Here is a 16318-nt window from a genome sequence, read left to right as displayed (position 1 = left end):
GAACCTGTCAGGGCCACGGTGGGTCTCTGTTCTCTGTTCCAGGGGTCAGAACCTGTCAGGGCCACGGTGGGTCTCTGTTCTCTGTTCCAGGGGTCAGAACCTGTCAGGGCCACGGTGGGTCTCTGTTCTCTGTTCCAGGGGTCAGAACCTGTCAGGGCCACGGTGGGTCTCTGTTCCAGGGGTCAGAACCTGTCAGGGCCACGGTGGGTGCAACATATCAGATTCCACTAATAAAGTCTTTATTGATGACTATGACTAATTGGATCAGTTGAATCAGCTGTTCTTTATTGATAACTAGAATTTGACTTAACTATAATTAAATCAACGTTAAAAAAATGATTAGTTGAAAACAGGTTTTACTGCAGGGCGGGAGCTAAAGCCTGCACCCATACCAGCTTCTACAAAGGAAGGTTGGATAACCCCTGTTGGACAGGCAGACGGCTCAAACTGCACCTCCCAATGGAAGAAACACACAAAGCCAAAACACACATCAAAATACAGCCTAAGTTGTCCAACAGAACAGGAGTACCACTTAAATAAACAGAGGCTGTGTAGTGCAGAGCACTACATCAGGAACAGGGTTCCAAACCACACCCTGTGTAGTGTAGAGCACTACATCAGGAACAGGGTTCCAAACCACACCCAGTGTAGTGCAGAGCACTACATCAGGAACAGGGTTCCAAACCACACCCAGTGTAGTGCAGAGCACTACATCAGGAACAGGGTTCCAAACCACACCCAGTGTAGTGCACTACATCAGGAACAGGGTTCCAAACCACACCCAGTTGGGACACATTAAAACAGAACAGGATACTCTGGATATAAAATATACCGATCACACATCTGGAAAACGATCTTCTTTGGAGTGTCGCTTCCTCCGTTCTCCAGAGAGAAGAAAAGGAGAGAGAGGGAAAGGGAGTGAGAGAGAGAGGGGTCATTAGAGGTCCATTCTACCCCAGACCAGACCGTTCTATTCGTCCATCGACGAGGGGAGGGGGGGGGTGGAAGACTTCTCTCCCTGGAATGAACCATTATGACACCAGGCAGGGGTGCAGAGCCTCCAGAAAGTCTCCAGATAAACGAGAGAGAGAAGGTCCAACGACAACTAAAGTCTGTCATCGTTCGTCTTGTTGCATAGCGAGGCGGTGGTTGCTTTAGTAACAGCCACTCAGTTTCAGATCGAGGGGGAGTGTTTTAGGAGAGGGGTAAAGGGTGTGCCTTAGTCCATTTCAGTCCTCGTTTCTCTCCAACGCTGAGGGTTTTGGGTGTTTAGAACATCCCCCCCCCTCTCCTTCACAAACACTCTCACAAGGTAGACTCTTTCTGGCGCTCGCGACCATTAGATGTCTTCTTGACTTTAGAGATGCCCTCCAACATACCTGACTCCGTCACCCTGTAGAGAGAAGAGAGAGAGGGAGAGAGAGAGGGGGAGAGAGAGGGGGAGAGAAGGGGGGAGAAAGAGAGAGAGGGTTAGTTGAATACATGACATGTTTAAACATCCCAGGTGCGACCTCACAAAACAACACCAGTCTCTTACACTTCGTCCATCTCCACGTCCTCCTCATCCAGGGGCAGCTGGAGGTAGGGGTTGTTGGAAGCCGGGCGGAACTTATACCCCGTCAACACAAAGAAGATCAGAGTCGACACCTCCACTAGGAACTACAGGGAGGGACGGGGTAGAGGGGGAAAATAAAACCATTCAGACCATCTCTCTAAAAACAACAAAGAAATGGATATCATCGGTGTCAAGAGTTTCACCGTGTGACATCAGAAGTGGACAGCGACGGCGTCTCACCTCGTAACACCACTGCCACTGGAAAGGCACCGTCACCTTCAGCAGGATGGCGATGATCCTCGTGAAGTAGATATAACACACTATCTACAGATGGAGAGATGGAGGGAGGGAGAGAGGAGAGAGAGAGGGTGGAGAAGGGAAAGCGGTAGGGATGATGGAGAGAGGGAGGATGGATGAGGGAGAGAGGGAGGATGGATGAGGGAGAGAGGGAGGATGGATGAGGGAGAGAGGGAGGATGAAGAAGAAGGGAGAGAGATTTACCATCCTGACATCTTTCAGAACTTTCACAGAAACATAAGTTAAAATTCAAAATAACTGTGAGGAAGAGAGACAGACAGAGAGACAGATGTCTCCTCACCATGACGTAGTAATGTCTGAATAGTTTGAGTTTCTCCAGGTTCATGGCAGCTGAGGTAAACAAGGAGAGACGGGCAGTATTACTACAGACAGCTACAGGGGAACTAACAGGGGAACTAACAGGGGAACACAGAGAGACAGGCAGTATTACTACAGACAGCTACAGGGGAACTAACAGGGGAACTAACAGGGGAACTAACAGGGGAACACAGAGAGACAGGCAGTATTACTACAGACAGCTACAGGGGAACTAACAGGGGAACTAACAGGGGAACACAGAGAGACAGGCAGTATTACTACAGACAGCTACAGGGGAACTAACAGGGGAACACAGCACCAACCTCAGGATGAGGTTCAAACTACATGTTACTCAGCTATAGTTGTTAACCACTGCTAAGTGCCCATGAAATGTTTCCCTCCCTGTAGATGGCTCACCTTTCCCATCAGTGCTGGAAGCCTCTTGTAGGTGACGAATAGACCTGCAAACACACACACACACACACACACACACACACACACACACACACACATTATCCTCTGATGGCCTGTCGGGGAGGAAGGATCCCCCTTCTCAAACCCAACAGTAATAAGTCAACCATGTCAACCATGAGGTCAACCAGGAACAACACCTCCTCCTAACAGTATACTGACCATATAACAGGGAAGAGGATGAGGTCAACCAGGAACAACACCACCTCCTAACAGTATACTGACCATATAACAGGGAAGAGGATGAGGTCAACCATGAACAACACCGCCTCCTGACAGTATACTGACCATATAACAGGGAAGAGGATGAGGTCAACCAGGAACAACACCTCCTCCTGACAGTATACTGACCATATAACAGGGAAGAGGATGAGGTCAACCATGAACAACACCGCCTCCTGACAGTATACTGACCATATAACAGGGAAGAGGATGAGGTCAACCAGGAACAACACCTCCTCCTAACAGTATACTGACCATATAACAGGGAAGAGGATGAGGTCAACCAGGAACAACACCTCCTCCTAACAGTATACTGACCATATAACAGGGAAGAGGATGAGGTCAACCAGGAACAACACCACCTCCTGACAGTATACTGACCATATAACAGGGAAGAGGATGAGGTCAACCAGGAACAATCCTCCTGACAGTATACTGACCATATAACAGGGAAGAGAATGAGGTCAACCAGGAACAATCCTCCTGACAGTATACTGACCATATAACAGGGAAGAGAATGAGGTCAACCAGGAACAATCCTCCTGACAGTATACTGACCATATAACAGGGAAGAGAATGAGGTCAACCAGGAACAATCCTCCTGACAGTATACTGACCATATAACAGGGAAGAGAATGAGGTCAACCAGGAACAACACCTCCTCCTAACAGTATACTGACCATACAACAGGGAAGAGAATGAGGTCAACCAGGAACAACACCTCCTCCTAACAGTATACTGACCATACAACAGGGAAGAGGATGAGGTTAACCAGGAACAACACCTCCTCCTGACAGTATACTGACCATATAACAGGGAAGAGAATGAGGTCAACCAGGAACAATCCTCCTGACAGTATACTGACCATATAACAGGGAAGAGGATGAGGTCAACCAGGAACAACACCTCCTCCTAACAGTATACTGACCATACAACAGGGAAGAGGATGAGGTTAACCAGGAACAACACCTCCTCCTGACAGTATACTGACCATATAACAGGGAAGAGAATGAGGTCAACCAGGAACAATCCTCCTGACAGTATACTGACCATATAACAGGGAAGAGAATGAGGTCAACCAGGAACAATCCTCCTGACAGTATACTGACCATACAACAGGGAAGAGAATGAGGTCAACCAGGAACAATCCTCCTGACAGTATACTGACCATATAACAGGGAAGAGGACGAGGTCAACCAGGAACAACACCTCCTCCTAACAGTATACTGACCATACAACAGGGAAGAGAATGAGGTCAACCAGGAACAATCCTCCTGACAGTATACTGACCATATAACAGGGAAGAGGATGAGGTCAACCAGGAACAACACCTCCTCCTAACAGTATACTGACCATATAACAGGGAAGAGGACGAGGTCAACCAGGAACAACACCTCCTCCTAACAGTATACTGACCATATAACAGGGAAGAGGATGAGGTCAACCAGGAACAACACCTCCTCCTAACAGTATACTGACCATATAACAGGGAAGAGGATGAGGTCAACCAGGAACAATCCTCCTGACAGTATACTGACCATATAACAGGGAAGAGGACGAGGTCAACCAGGAACAACACCTCCTCCTAACAGTATACTGACCATATAACAGGGAAGAGGATGAGGTCAACCAGGAACAACACCTCCTCCTGACAGTATACTGACCATATAACAGGGAAGAGGATGAGGTCAACCAGGAACAACACCTCCTCCTGACAGTATACTGACCATATAACAGGGAAGAGGATGAGGTCAACCAGGAACAACACCTCCTCCTGACAGTATACTGACCATATAACAGGGAAGAGGATGAGGTCAACCAGGAACAACACCTCCTCCTGACAGTATACTGACCATATAACAGGGAAGAGGATGAGGTCAACCAGGAACAACACCTCCTCCTAACAGTATACTGACCATATAACAGGGAAGAGGATGAGGTCAACCAGGAACAATCCTCCTGACAGTATACTGACCATATAACAGGGAAGAGGATGAGGTCAACCAGGAACAACACCTCCTCCTAACAGTATACTGACCATATAACAGGGAAGAGGATGAGGTCAACCAGGAACAACACCACCTCCTAACAGTATACTGACCATATAACAGGTAAGAGGACGAGGTCAACCAGGAACAACACCTCCTCCTAACAGTATACTGACCATATAACAGGGAAGAGGATGAGGTCAACCAGGAACAACACCTCCTCCTAACAGTATACTGACCATATAACAGGGAAGAGGATGAGGTCAACCAGGAACAACACCTCCTCCTAACAGTATACTGACCATATAACAGGTAAGAGGATGAGGTCAACCAGGAACAACACCTCCTCCTAACAGTATACTGACCATATAACAGGGAAGAGGATGAGGTCAACCAGGAACAACACCTCCTCCTGACAGTATACTGACCATATAACAGGGAAGAGGATGAGGTCAACCAGGAACAACACCTCCTCCTGACAGTATACTGACCATATAACAGGGAAGAGGATGAGGTCAACCAGGAACAACACCTCCTCCTAACAGTATACTGACCATATAACAGGGAAGAGGATGAGGTCAACCAGGAACAACACCACCTCCTAACAGTATACTGACCATATAACAGGGAAGAGGATGAGGTCAACCAGGAACAACACCTCCTCCTGACAGTATACTGACCATACAACAGGGAAGAGGATGAGGTCAACCAGGAACAACACCTCCTCCTGACAGTATACTGACCATATAACAGGGAAGAGGATGAGGTTAACCAGGAACAACACCTCCTCCTGACAGTATACTGACCATATAACAGGGAAGAGGATGAGGTTAACCAGGAACAACACCACCTCCTAACAGTATACTGACCATATAACAGGGAAGAGGATGAGGTTAACCAGGAACAACACCACCTCCTAACAGTATACTGACCATATAACAGGGAAGAGGATGAGGTCAACCAGGAACAACACCTCCTCCTAACAGTATACTGACCATATAACAGGGAAGAGGATGAGGTCAACCAGGAACAACACCTCCTCCTGACAGTATACTGACCATATAACAGGGAAGAGGATGAGGTCAACCAGGAACAACACCTTCTGACAGTATACTGACCATATAACAGGGAAGAGGATAGCTCCACAGCAGATGAGGTCAACCAGGAACAGAACCTCCTTCCACAGGGCGTACTCACTAGAGCCCTCCTCTGTAGACTCTATTATGATGTAGGCTACGTTGGCCAGAACCTGGGAGAGGGGGTGGGTGGGGGGAGAGAGAGAGTGAGTGAGTGTCAAACTGGTGGAAGTTTGCCAGAGAATAAAGAATACATCACTAAATCCATCTCTGTCAGATCATTGGTTAACGCGTCGACCGTCACTTCTGCACACCCCACCCCCAGGTGGACCTGTAGAGGGATGATGATGATATAACCCCCACCCCCAGGTGTACCTGTAGAGGGATGATGATATAACCCCCCACCCCCAGGTGGACCTGTAGAGGGATGATGATATAACCCCCCACCCCCAGGTGTACATGTAGAGGGATGATGATATAACCCCCCACCCCCAGGTGTACCTGTAGAGGGATGATGATATAACCCCCCACCCCCAGGTGGACCTGTAGAGGGATGATGATATAACCCCCCACCCCCAGGTGTACCTGTAGAGGGATGATGATATAACCCCCCACCCCCAGGTATACATGTAGAGGGATGATGATATAACCCCCCACCCCCAGGTGGACCTGTAGAGGGATGATGATATAACCCCCCACCCCCAGGTGGACCTGTAGAGGGATGATGATAAACCCCCCCCCCCAGGTGTACCTGTAGAGGGATGATGATAAACCCCCCCCCAGGTGTACCTGTAGAGGGATGATGATATAACCACCCCCCAGGTGTACCTGTAGAGGGATGACGATATAACCCCCCACCCCCAGGTGTACCTGTAGAGGGATGATGATAACCCCCCCAGGTGTACCTGTAGAGGGATGATGATATAACCACCCCCAGGTGTACCTGTAGAGGGATGATGATATAACCACCCCCCAGGTGTACCTGTAGAGGGATGGTGTACCTGTAGAGGGATGATAACCCCCCCAGGTGTACCTGTAGAGGGATGATGATATAACCACCCCCCAGGTGTACCTGTAGAGGGATGACGATATAACCCCCCCCCAGGTGTACCTGTAGAGGGATGATGATATAACCCCCCCCCCAGGTGTACCTGTAGAGGGATGATGATATAACCCCCCACCCCCAGGTGTACCTGTAGAGGGATGACAATATAACCCCCACCCCCAGGTGTACCTGTAGAGGGATGATGATAACCCCCCCCCAGGTGTACCTGTAGAGGGATGATGATATAACCCCCCCCCAGGTGTACCTGTAGAGGGATGATGATAACCCCCCCCCAGGTGTACCTGTAGAGGGATGATGATATAACCACCCCCAGGTGTACCTGTAGAGGGATGATGATATAACCACCCCCAGGTGTACCTGTAGAGGGATGACGATATAACCCCCCCCCAGGTGTACCTGTAGAGGGATGATGATATAACCCCCCACCCCCAGGTGTACCTGTAGAGGGATGATGATATAACCACCCCCAGGTGTACCTGTAGAGGGATGATGATATAACCACCCCCAGGTGTACCTGTAGAGGGATGATGATATAACCACCCCCAGGTGTACCTGTAGAGGGATGACGATATAACCCCCCCCCAGGTGTACCTGTAGAGGGATGACGATATAATCCCCCACCCCCAGGTGTACCTGTAGAGGGATGACGATATAACCCCCACCCCCAGGTGTACCTGTAGAGGGATGACAATATAACCCCCCACCCCCAGGTGTACCTGTAGAGGGATGATGATATAAACACCCCCCCCCCCCGGTGTACCTGTAGAGGGATGACGATCATGAAGATCTTCTTCTCCTTGTCTGACAGGATGTATTTAACGAAGGCCCAGCCAGTACCAATCAACGCCAGAGTGATGAACAGCAGAGCCCCCTTCAACCTGCACACACCACATTCCCACACAACACATTACCCCACACCACATTACCCCACACCACATTACCACATTACCACATTACACCACACATTACACCACATTACCCCACATTACCACACACCACACATTACCACACCACACATTACCACACACCACACATTACCACACACCACACATTACCACACACCACCACATTACCACACACCACACATTACCACACACCACACATTACCACACACCACATTACCACACACCACACATTACCACACACCACACACCACATTACCACACACCACATTACCACACACCACATTACCACATTACCACACTACCACATTACCACACACACCACATTACCACATTACCACACAACACATTACCACACAACACATTACCACACACCACACACCATATTACCACATTACCACACAACACATTACCACACACCATATTACCACATTACCACACACCACATTACCACACAACACATTACCACACACCACACACACCATATTACCGCATTACCACACACCACATTACCACACACCACATTACCACACACCACATACCACACACCACACACCACATTACCACACTACCACACACCACATTATCACACACCACATACCACACTACCACATACCACATACCACACACCACATTACCACACACCACATTACCACACTACCACACTACCACATTATCACACACCACATTACCACATTACCACATTATCACACACCACATTATATCACACACCACATTACCACACACCACATTACCACACACCACATTACCACACACGTTATTATGCAACACAAACGTAACAGACACACATATCAAAACGTCACACTGATCAGAAACACGCGTTACTCATTTCATATGTAAATACACTGTATTTTAGTCAATGCCACTCCGACATTGTTCGTCCTTTTACTTTTAGATTTATGTATATTATGTATATTGTTAGATACTACTGCACTGTTGAAGCTAGGAATACAAGCATTTCACTACACCCGCAATCACATCTGCTAACCATGTGTATGTGACCAATAACATCTGCTAACCATGTGTATGTGACCAATAACATCTGCTAACCACGTGTATGTGACCAATAACATCTGCTAACCACGTGTATGTGACCAATAACATCTGCTAACCACGTGTATGTGACCAATAACATCTGCTAACCACGTGTATGTGACCAATAACATCTGCTAACCACGTGTATGTGACCAATAACATCTGCTAACCACGTGTATGTGACCAATAACATCTGCTAACCACGTGTATGTGACCAATAACATCTGCTAACCATGTGTATGTGCCCAATCACATCTGCTAACCACGTGTATGTGACCAATCACATCTGCTAACCATGTGTATGTGACCAATCACATCTGCTAACCATGTGTATGTGACCAATCACATCTGCTAACCACGTGTATGTGACCAATCACATCTGCTAACCATGTGTATGTGCCCAATCACATCTGCTAACCACGTGTATGTGACCAATAACATCTGCTAACCATGTGTATGTGACCAATAACATCTGCTAACCATGTGTATGTGACCAATCACATCTGCTAACCACGTGTATGTGACCAATAACATCTGCTAACCACGTGTATGTGACCAATAACATCTGCTAACCACGTGTATGTGACCAATCACATCTGCTAACCATGTGTATGTGACCAATAACATCTGCTAACCACGTGTATGTGCCCAATCACATCTGCTAACCACGTGTATGTGACCAATAACATCTGCTAACCATGTGTATGTGACCAATAACATCTGCTAACCATGTGTATGTGACCAATCACATCTGCTAACCACGTGTATGTGACCAATCACATCTGCTAACCACGTGTATGTGACCAATCACATCTGCTAACCACGTGTATGTGACCAATCACATCTGCTAACCACGTGTATGTGACCAATCACATCTACTAACCACGTGTATGTGACCAATCACATCTGCTAACCACGTGTATGTGACCAATCACATCTGCTAACCACGTGTATGTGACCAATCACATCTGCTAACCACGTGTATGTGACCAATAACATCTACTAACCATGTGTATGTGACCAATCACATCTGCTAACCATGTGTATGTGACCATTAACATCTGCTAACCACGTGTATGTGACCATTAACATCTGCTAACCACGTGTATGTGACCAATCACATCTGCTGACCATGTGTATGTAACCAATAACATCTGCTGACCATGTGTATGTGACCAATAACATCTGCTGACCACGTGTATGTGACCAATAACATCTGCTGACCATGTGTATGTGACCAATAAATGTGATATTATACATACACTATGACACACACCCATTTTATATACACACACAGATGTATCACCCCCACCACACACTCCAGAAACATCACCCAGACTGAAACATCACCCAGACTGAAACATCACCCAGACTGAAACATCACCCAGACTGAAACATCACCCAGACTGAAACATCACCCAGACTGAAACATCACCCAGACTGAAACATCACCCAGACTGAAACATCACCCAGACTGAAACATCACCCAGACTGAAACATCACCCAGACTGAAACATCACCCAGACTGAAACATCACCCAGACTGAAACATCACCCAGACTGAAACATCACCCAGACTGAAACATCACCCAGACTGAAACATCACCCAGACTGAAACATCACCCAGACTGAAACATCACCCAGACTGAAACATCACCCAGACTGAAACATCACCCAGACTGAAACATCACCCAGACTGAAACATCACCCAGACTGAAACATCACCCAGACTGAAACATCACCCAGACTGAAACATCACCCAGACTGAAACATCACCCAGACTGAAACATCACCCAGACTGAAACATCACCCAGACTGAAACATCACCCAGACTGAAACATCACCCAGACTGAAACATCACCCAGACTGAAACATCACCCAGACTGACAGGTGGGTGATGTAGTACATGACGGCCCATCCTTCTATGGGGTGTCCCTCCGTGTTGATGAAGTGGTAGTTGATCTGAGAGGAAGACCAACATGTTATAGGATATTCCATTGTACATCACAGGCAATTGTAATTTAGTGGGGTCGGTCAGGTGGAGGATGTACGTGGAGGTCCGTGTGTGTGTGTGGGTTGCTCTGTGGGTTGCTCTGTGGGTTGCTCTGTGGGTGTGGAGGTCAGTATGTATGTGTGTGTGTCTACATGTGTGTCTGTTGTACTCACGCTGTGGAAAACCAGGGAGATGGACTTGGTGAAGGCCAGAGCTGCCATCAGCCAGTGGATCTTAAACACACTGTACCTACAGGAGAGGACAAAGGAGTGGAAGAGAGAACGAGAGGAGGATAGCAGAGGAGGAGAGAACGAGAGGAGGATAGCAGAGGAAGAGAGAACGAGAGGAGGATAGCAGAGGAAGAGAGAACGAGAGGAGGATAGCAGAGGAAGAGAGAACGAGAGGAGGATAGCAGAGGAAGAGAGAACGAGAGGAGGATAGCAGAGGAAGAGAGAACGAGAGGAGGATAGCAGAGGAAGAGAGAACGAGAGGAGGATAGCAGAGGAAGAGAGAACGAGAGGAGGATAGCAGAGGAAGAGAGAACGAGAGGAGGATAGCAGAGGAAGAGAGAACGAGAGGAGGATAGCAGAGGAAGAGAGAACGAGAGGAGGATAGCAGAGGAAGAGAGAACGAGAGGAGGATAGCAGAGGAAGAGAGAACGAGAGGAGGATAGCAGAGGAAGAGAGAACGAGAGGAGGATAGCAGAGGAAGAGAGAACGAGAGGAGGATAGCAGAGGAAGAGAGAACGAGAGGAGGATAGCAGAGGAAGAGAGAACGAGAGGAGGATAGCAGAGGAAGAGAGAACGAGAGGAGGATAGCAGAGGAAGAGAGAACGAGAGGAGGATAGCAGAGGAAGAGAGAACGAGAGGAGGATAGCAGAGGAAGAGAGAACGAGAGGAGGATAGCAGAGGAAGAGAGAACGAGAGGAGGATAGCAGAGGAAGAGAGAACGAGAGAGAGAGAGAGAGAGAGGATAAGAAGGGTTATAAACGGTTCACTGTGTGCGCTCCTATGTGTACCGGTGCTTCATCAGTGTGTAGACCCAGAACAATGTCTGATACAGGGTTTCCGGCTGATAAGATTAATTAATGATTATCCGATCAAAATAAAACTGTAGCCGGTCAGATTGTCCAGGGCTGCCCATCATACTCCCTGCAGTACCATACTCTTCTCTCACTCCCTTATGAGCTGCAGAGACACAAACAGACAGAGAGAGAGCATAGGCTACTGTTGATTGTGAAGATAACAGGCCTCTTTCATTGCAGTAAAATGATCAGTAGAGAGGTCTATAGAGAACAGCCTACATGAAGAGTAGAGAGTAGGTCTATAGAGAACAGCCTACATGAAGAGTAGAGAGTAGGTCTATAGAGAACAGCCTACAAGAAGAGAGTAGGTCTATAGAGAACAGCCTACAAGAAGAGAGTAGGTCTATAGAGAACAGCCTACATGAAGAGTAGAGAGTAGGTCTATAGAGAACAGCCTACATGAAGAGAGTAGGTCTATAGAGTACAGCCTACGAGAAGAGTAGAGAGTAGGTCTATAGAGAACAGCCTACATGAAGAGAGTAGGTCTATAGAGAACAGCATAGGAGGAGAGTAGGTCAATAGAGAACAGCCTACGAGAAGAGTAGAGAGTAGGTCTATAGAGAACAGCCTACGAGAAGAGTAGAGAGTAGGTCTATAGAGAACAGCCTACGAGAAGAGTAGAGAGTAGGTCTATAGAGAACAGCCTACATGAAGAGTAGGTCTATAGAGAACAGCCTACAAGAAGAGAGTAGGTCTATAGAGAACAGCCTACATGAAGAGTAGGGAGTAGGTCTATAGAGAACAGCCTACATGAAGAGTAGAGAGTAGGTCTATAGAGAACAGCCTACATGAAGAGAGTAGGTCTAAAGAGAACAGCCTACGAGAAGAGTAGAGAGTAGGTCTATAGAGAACAGCCTACATGAAGAGAGTAGGTCTATAGAGAACAGCCTACATGAAGAGAGTAGGTCTATAGAGAACAGCATAGGAGGAGAGTAGGTCAATAGAGAACAGCCTACGAGAAGCGTAGAGAGTAGGTCTATAGAGAACAGCCTACATGAAGAGTAGAGAGTAGGTCTATAGAGAACTTCCTACATGAAGAGAGTAGGTCTATAGAGAACAGCCTACGAGAAGAGTAGAGAGTAGGTCTATAGAGAACAGCCTACATGAAGAGAGTAGGTCTATAGAGAACAGCATAGGAGGAGAGTAGGTCAATAGAGAACAGCCTACGAGAAGAGTAGAGAGTAGGTCTATAGAGAACAGCCTACAAGAAGAGAGTAGGTCTATAGAGAACAGCCTACGAGAAGAGAGTAGGTCTATAGAGAACAGCCTACGAGAAGAGTAGAGAGTAGGTCTATAGAGAACAGCCTACAAGAAGAGAGTAGGTCTATAGAGAACAGCCTACGAGAAGAGAGTAGGTCTATAGAGAACAGCCTACGAGAAGAGAGTAGGTCTATAGAGAACAGCCTACGAGAAGAGAGTAGGTCTATAGAGAACAGCCTGCGAGAAGAGAGTAGGTCTATAGAGAACAGCCTAGAAGAGTAGAGAGTAGGTCTATAGAGAACAGCCTACGAGAAGAGAGTAGGTCTATAGAGAACAGCCTACGAGAAGAGAGTAGGTCTATAGAGAACAGCCTACGAGAAGAGAGTAGGTCTATAGAGAACAGCCTACGAGAAGAGAGTAGGTCTATAGAGAACAGCCTACGAGAAGAGAGTAGGTCTATAGAGAACAGCCTGCGAGAAGAGAGTAGGTCTACAGAGAACAGCCTACGAGAAGAGAGTAGGTCTATAGAGAACAGCCTACGAGAAGAGAGTAGGTCTATAGAGAACAGCCTACGAGAAGAGAGTAGGTCTATAGAGAACAGCCTACGAGAAGAGAGTAGGTCAATAGAGAACAGCCTAGAAGAGTAGAGAGTAGGTCTATAGAGAACAGCCTACATGAAGAGAGTAGGTCTATAGAGAACAGCCTACGAGAAGAGAGTAGGTCTATAGAGAACAGCCTACGAGAAGAGAGTAGGTCTATAGAGAACAGCCTACGAGAAGAGAGTAGGTCTATAGAGAACAGCCTACGAGAAGAGAGTAGGTCTATAGAGAACAGCCTACGAGAAGAGAGTAGGTCTATAGAGAACAGCCTACGAGAAGAGAGTAGGTCTATAGAGAACAGCCTACGAGAAGAGAGTAGGTCTATAGAGAACAGCCTACGAGAAGAGAGTAGGTCTATAGAGAACAGCCTACGAGAAGAGAGTAGGTCTATAGAGAACAGCCTACGAGAAGAGAGTAGGTCTATAGAGAACAGCCTACGAGAAGAGTAGAGAGTAGGTCTATAGAGAACAGCCTACATGAAGAGAGTAGGTCTATAGAGAACAGCATAGGAGGAGAGTAGGTCTATAGAGAACGGCGCGGGAGGCCTACGACCTGAAGGCGGCGCGGGAGGCCTACGACCTGAAGGCGGCGCGGGAGGCCTACGACCTGAAGGCGGCGCGGGAGGCCAACGACCTGAAGGCGGCGCGGGAGGCCTAACGACCTGAAGGCGGCGCGGGAGGCTAACGACCTGAAGGCGGCGCGGGAGGCCTACGACCTGAAGGCAGCGCGGGAGGCCTACGACCTGAAGGCAGCGCGGGAGGCCTACGACCTGAAGGCAGCGCGGGAGGCCTACGACCTGAAGGCAGCGCGGGAGGCCTACGACCTGAAGGCAGCGCGGGAGGCCTACGACCTGAAGGCAGCGCGGGAGGCCTACGACCTGAAGGCAGCGCGGGAGGCCTACGATCTGAAGGCAGCGCGGGAGGCCTACGATCTGAAGGCAGCGCGGGAGGCCTACGATCTGAAGGCAGCGCGGGAGGCCTACGATCTGAAGGCAGCGCGGGAGGCCTACGATCTGAAGGCAGCGCGGGAGGCCTACGATCTGAAGGCAGCGCGGGAGGCCTACGATCTGAAGGCAGCGCGGGAGGCCTACGATCTGAAGGCAGCGCGGGAGGCCTACGATCTGAAGGCAGCGCGGGAGGCTTACGATCTGAAGGCAGCGCAGGAGGCCTACGATTGGGGTCACAGCCACGGAGACCATTGTCCAGCACCCCTGGATCAAATGGGGTTAAGTGCCTTGCTCAAGGGCACAGCGACAGATTTTTAACGTTGTCGATTGCGGGATTCAAACAAGCAACCTTTCGGTAAGTGGCCAAAACGCTCTAACCTTGAAGCTACCTGGCGGTTAGCAGACACAGTGGCCTATCTGACAAGGATAAAGAAATGCATGCCGCCGTGTGTGTACCTGTGCTTCAGCAGTGTGTGTGTGTGTACCTGTGCTTCAGCAGTGTGTGTGTACGTGTGTGTGTGTGTACCTGTGCTTCAGCAGTGTGTGTGTACGTGTGTGTGTGTGTACCTGTGCTTCAGCAGTGTGTGTGTGTGTACCTGTGCTTCAGCAGTGTGTGTGTGTGTACCTGTGCTTCAGCAGTGTGTGTGTACCCGTGCTTCAGCAGTGTGTGTGTACCTGTGCTTCAGCAGTGTGTGTGTACCTGTGCTTCAGCAGTGTGTGTGTACCCGTGCTTCAGCAGTGTGTGTGTACCCGTGCTTCAGCAGTGTGTGTGTACCCGTGCTTCAGCAGTGTGTGTGTACCCGTGCTTCAGCAGTGTGTGTGTACCCGTGCTTCAGCAGTGTGTGTGTACCTGTGCTTCAGCAGTGTGTGTGTACCCGTGCTTCAGCAGTGTGTGTGTACCCGTGCTTCAGCAGTGTGTGTGTACCCGTGCTTCAGCAGTGTGTGTGTACCCGTGCTTCAGCAGTGTGTGTGTACCCGTGCTTCAGCAGTGTGTGTGTACCTGTGCTTCAGCAGTGTGTGTGTACCTGTGCTTCAGCAGTGTGTGTGTACCTGTGCTTCAGCAGTGTGTGTGTACCCGTGCTTCAGCAGTGTGTGTGTACCCGTGCTTCAGCAGTGTGTGTGTACCTGTGCTTCAGCAGTGTGTGTGTACCTGTGCTTCAGCAGTGTGTGTGTACCTGTGCTTCAGCAGTGTGTAAACCCAGACCATGGCTATAATGAAGAAAACTCCAGCCATGAAGATGTAGAGACGAGGGAGAGGGATCTCTGCTGCTGACAGGTAACCTCCTGGGTTCTTCTCCGTCACCTCCACCTGGACACACACACACACACACACACACACACACACACATCAGAAAACAATAGGAAATGAAAACACTAACAAGGTTAGATACAGAACACCACTCACGTTGAGAGTGTAGGGGCGGTTGTTGCCTGGCAGAATGTTCTCGCAGTAGTGGAAGTCGAGGTTGTACAGGCCCTCATCCAACTGGCCAATCACCATGTGGAACTGTGGAGAGGGAGGGGCCAAGGTCAGCTGTCACTCAAA

At 48.6% G+C, this 16318-nt stretch overlaps 1 protein-coding gene and 3 long non-coding RNA genes across 68 annotated transcripts in view; 2 read left to right on the top strand and 2 right to left on the bottom strand.

Moving 5' to 3' along the window:
- Positions 1 to 264: 264 nt before the first annotated feature.
- The window catches only part of LOC118382290 (protein GPR108-like), a 17185-nt gene continuing 1131 nt past the window's right edge, over positions 265 to 16318 (bottom strand). For 3 of the 22 annotated variants that reach the window (XM_052508533.1, XM_052508536.1, XM_052508542.1), the window contains 14 exons: positions 16178 to 16279; positions 15948 to 16081; positions 11117 to 11192; positions 10812 to 10912; positions 7754 to 7871; positions 5888 to 6100; positions 5258 to 5383; positions 4632 to 4757; positions 4280 to 4320; positions 2588 to 2631; positions 2154 to 2203; positions 1796 to 1879; positions 1538 to 1659; positions 265 to 1393 (listed from right to left, as the gene is read on the bottom strand). In XM_052508533.1, the coding sequence (XP_052364493.1) occupies positions 1306 to 1393; positions 1538 to 1659; positions 1796 to 1879; positions 2154 to 2203; positions 2588 to 2631; positions 4280 to 4320; positions 4632 to 4757; positions 5258 to 5383; positions 5888 to 6100; positions 7754 to 7871; positions 10812 to 10912; positions 11117 to 11192; positions 15948 to 16081; positions 16178 to 16279 (1425 nt within the window). In that variant the 3' untranslated portion in view covers positions 265 to 1305. The other 19 variants (XM_052508534.1, XM_052508537.1, XM_052508540.1 and 16 more) reach the window with 19 other exon arrangements.
- LOC127924107 (uncharacterized) lies at positions 2713 to 5952 on the top strand. 41 transcript variants are annotated; one of them, XR_008116779.1, is made up of 12 exons: positions 2729 to 2826; positions 2953 to 3015; positions 3079 to 3141; positions 3386 to 3503; positions 3878 to 3995; positions 4240 to 4365; positions 4551 to 4802; positions 4862 to 4924; positions 4988 to 5163; positions 5290 to 5428; positions 5492 to 5617; positions 5870 to 5952. It is a non-coding gene; the product is annotated as an uncharacterized LOC127924107 (long non-coding RNA). The 41 variants fall into 41 exon arrangements; XR_008116765.1 differs by having other exon boundaries at positions 3327 to 3503; XR_008116768.1 differs by having other exon boundaries at positions 3079 to 3204.
- LOC127924109 (uncharacterized) lies at positions 13354 to 14261 on the top strand. Of its 3 annotated transcripts, none has more exons than XR_008116798.1 (4): positions 13354 to 13448; positions 13517 to 13681; positions 13748 to 13846; positions 13948 to 14261. It is a non-coding gene; the product is annotated as an uncharacterized LOC127924109 (long non-coding RNA). The 3 variants fall into 3 exon arrangements; XR_008116797.1 differs by having other exon boundaries at positions 13915 to 14261; XR_008116796.1 differs by lacking the exon at positions 13748 to 13846 and having other exon boundaries at positions 13915 to 14261.
- On the bottom strand, positions 15484 to 15938 carry LOC127924108 (uncharacterized). Of its 2 annotated transcripts, none has more exons than XR_008116794.1 (3): positions 15848 to 15938; positions 15673 to 15772; positions 15484 to 15622 (listed from the first exon to the last, which is right to left on the bottom strand). It is a non-coding gene; the product is annotated as an uncharacterized LOC127924108 (long non-coding RNA). The 2 variants fall into 2 exon arrangements; XR_008116795.1 differs by having other exon boundaries at positions 15873 to 15938.

Source organism: Oncorhynchus keta, unplaced genomic scaffold (genome assembly GCF_023373465.1).
Source record: "Oncorhynchus keta strain PuntledgeMale-10-30-2019 unplaced genomic scaffold, Oket_V2 Un_contig_3666_pilon_pilon, whole genome shotgun sequence".
In the NCBI taxonomy this organism is placed as follows: domain Eukaryota; kingdom Metazoa; phylum Chordata; class Actinopteri; order Salmoniformes; family Salmonidae; genus Oncorhynchus; species Oncorhynchus keta.
The sequence above is the reverse complement of the archived record's forward strand: the minus strand, read 5'-3'. Positions and strand labels throughout refer to the sequence as shown.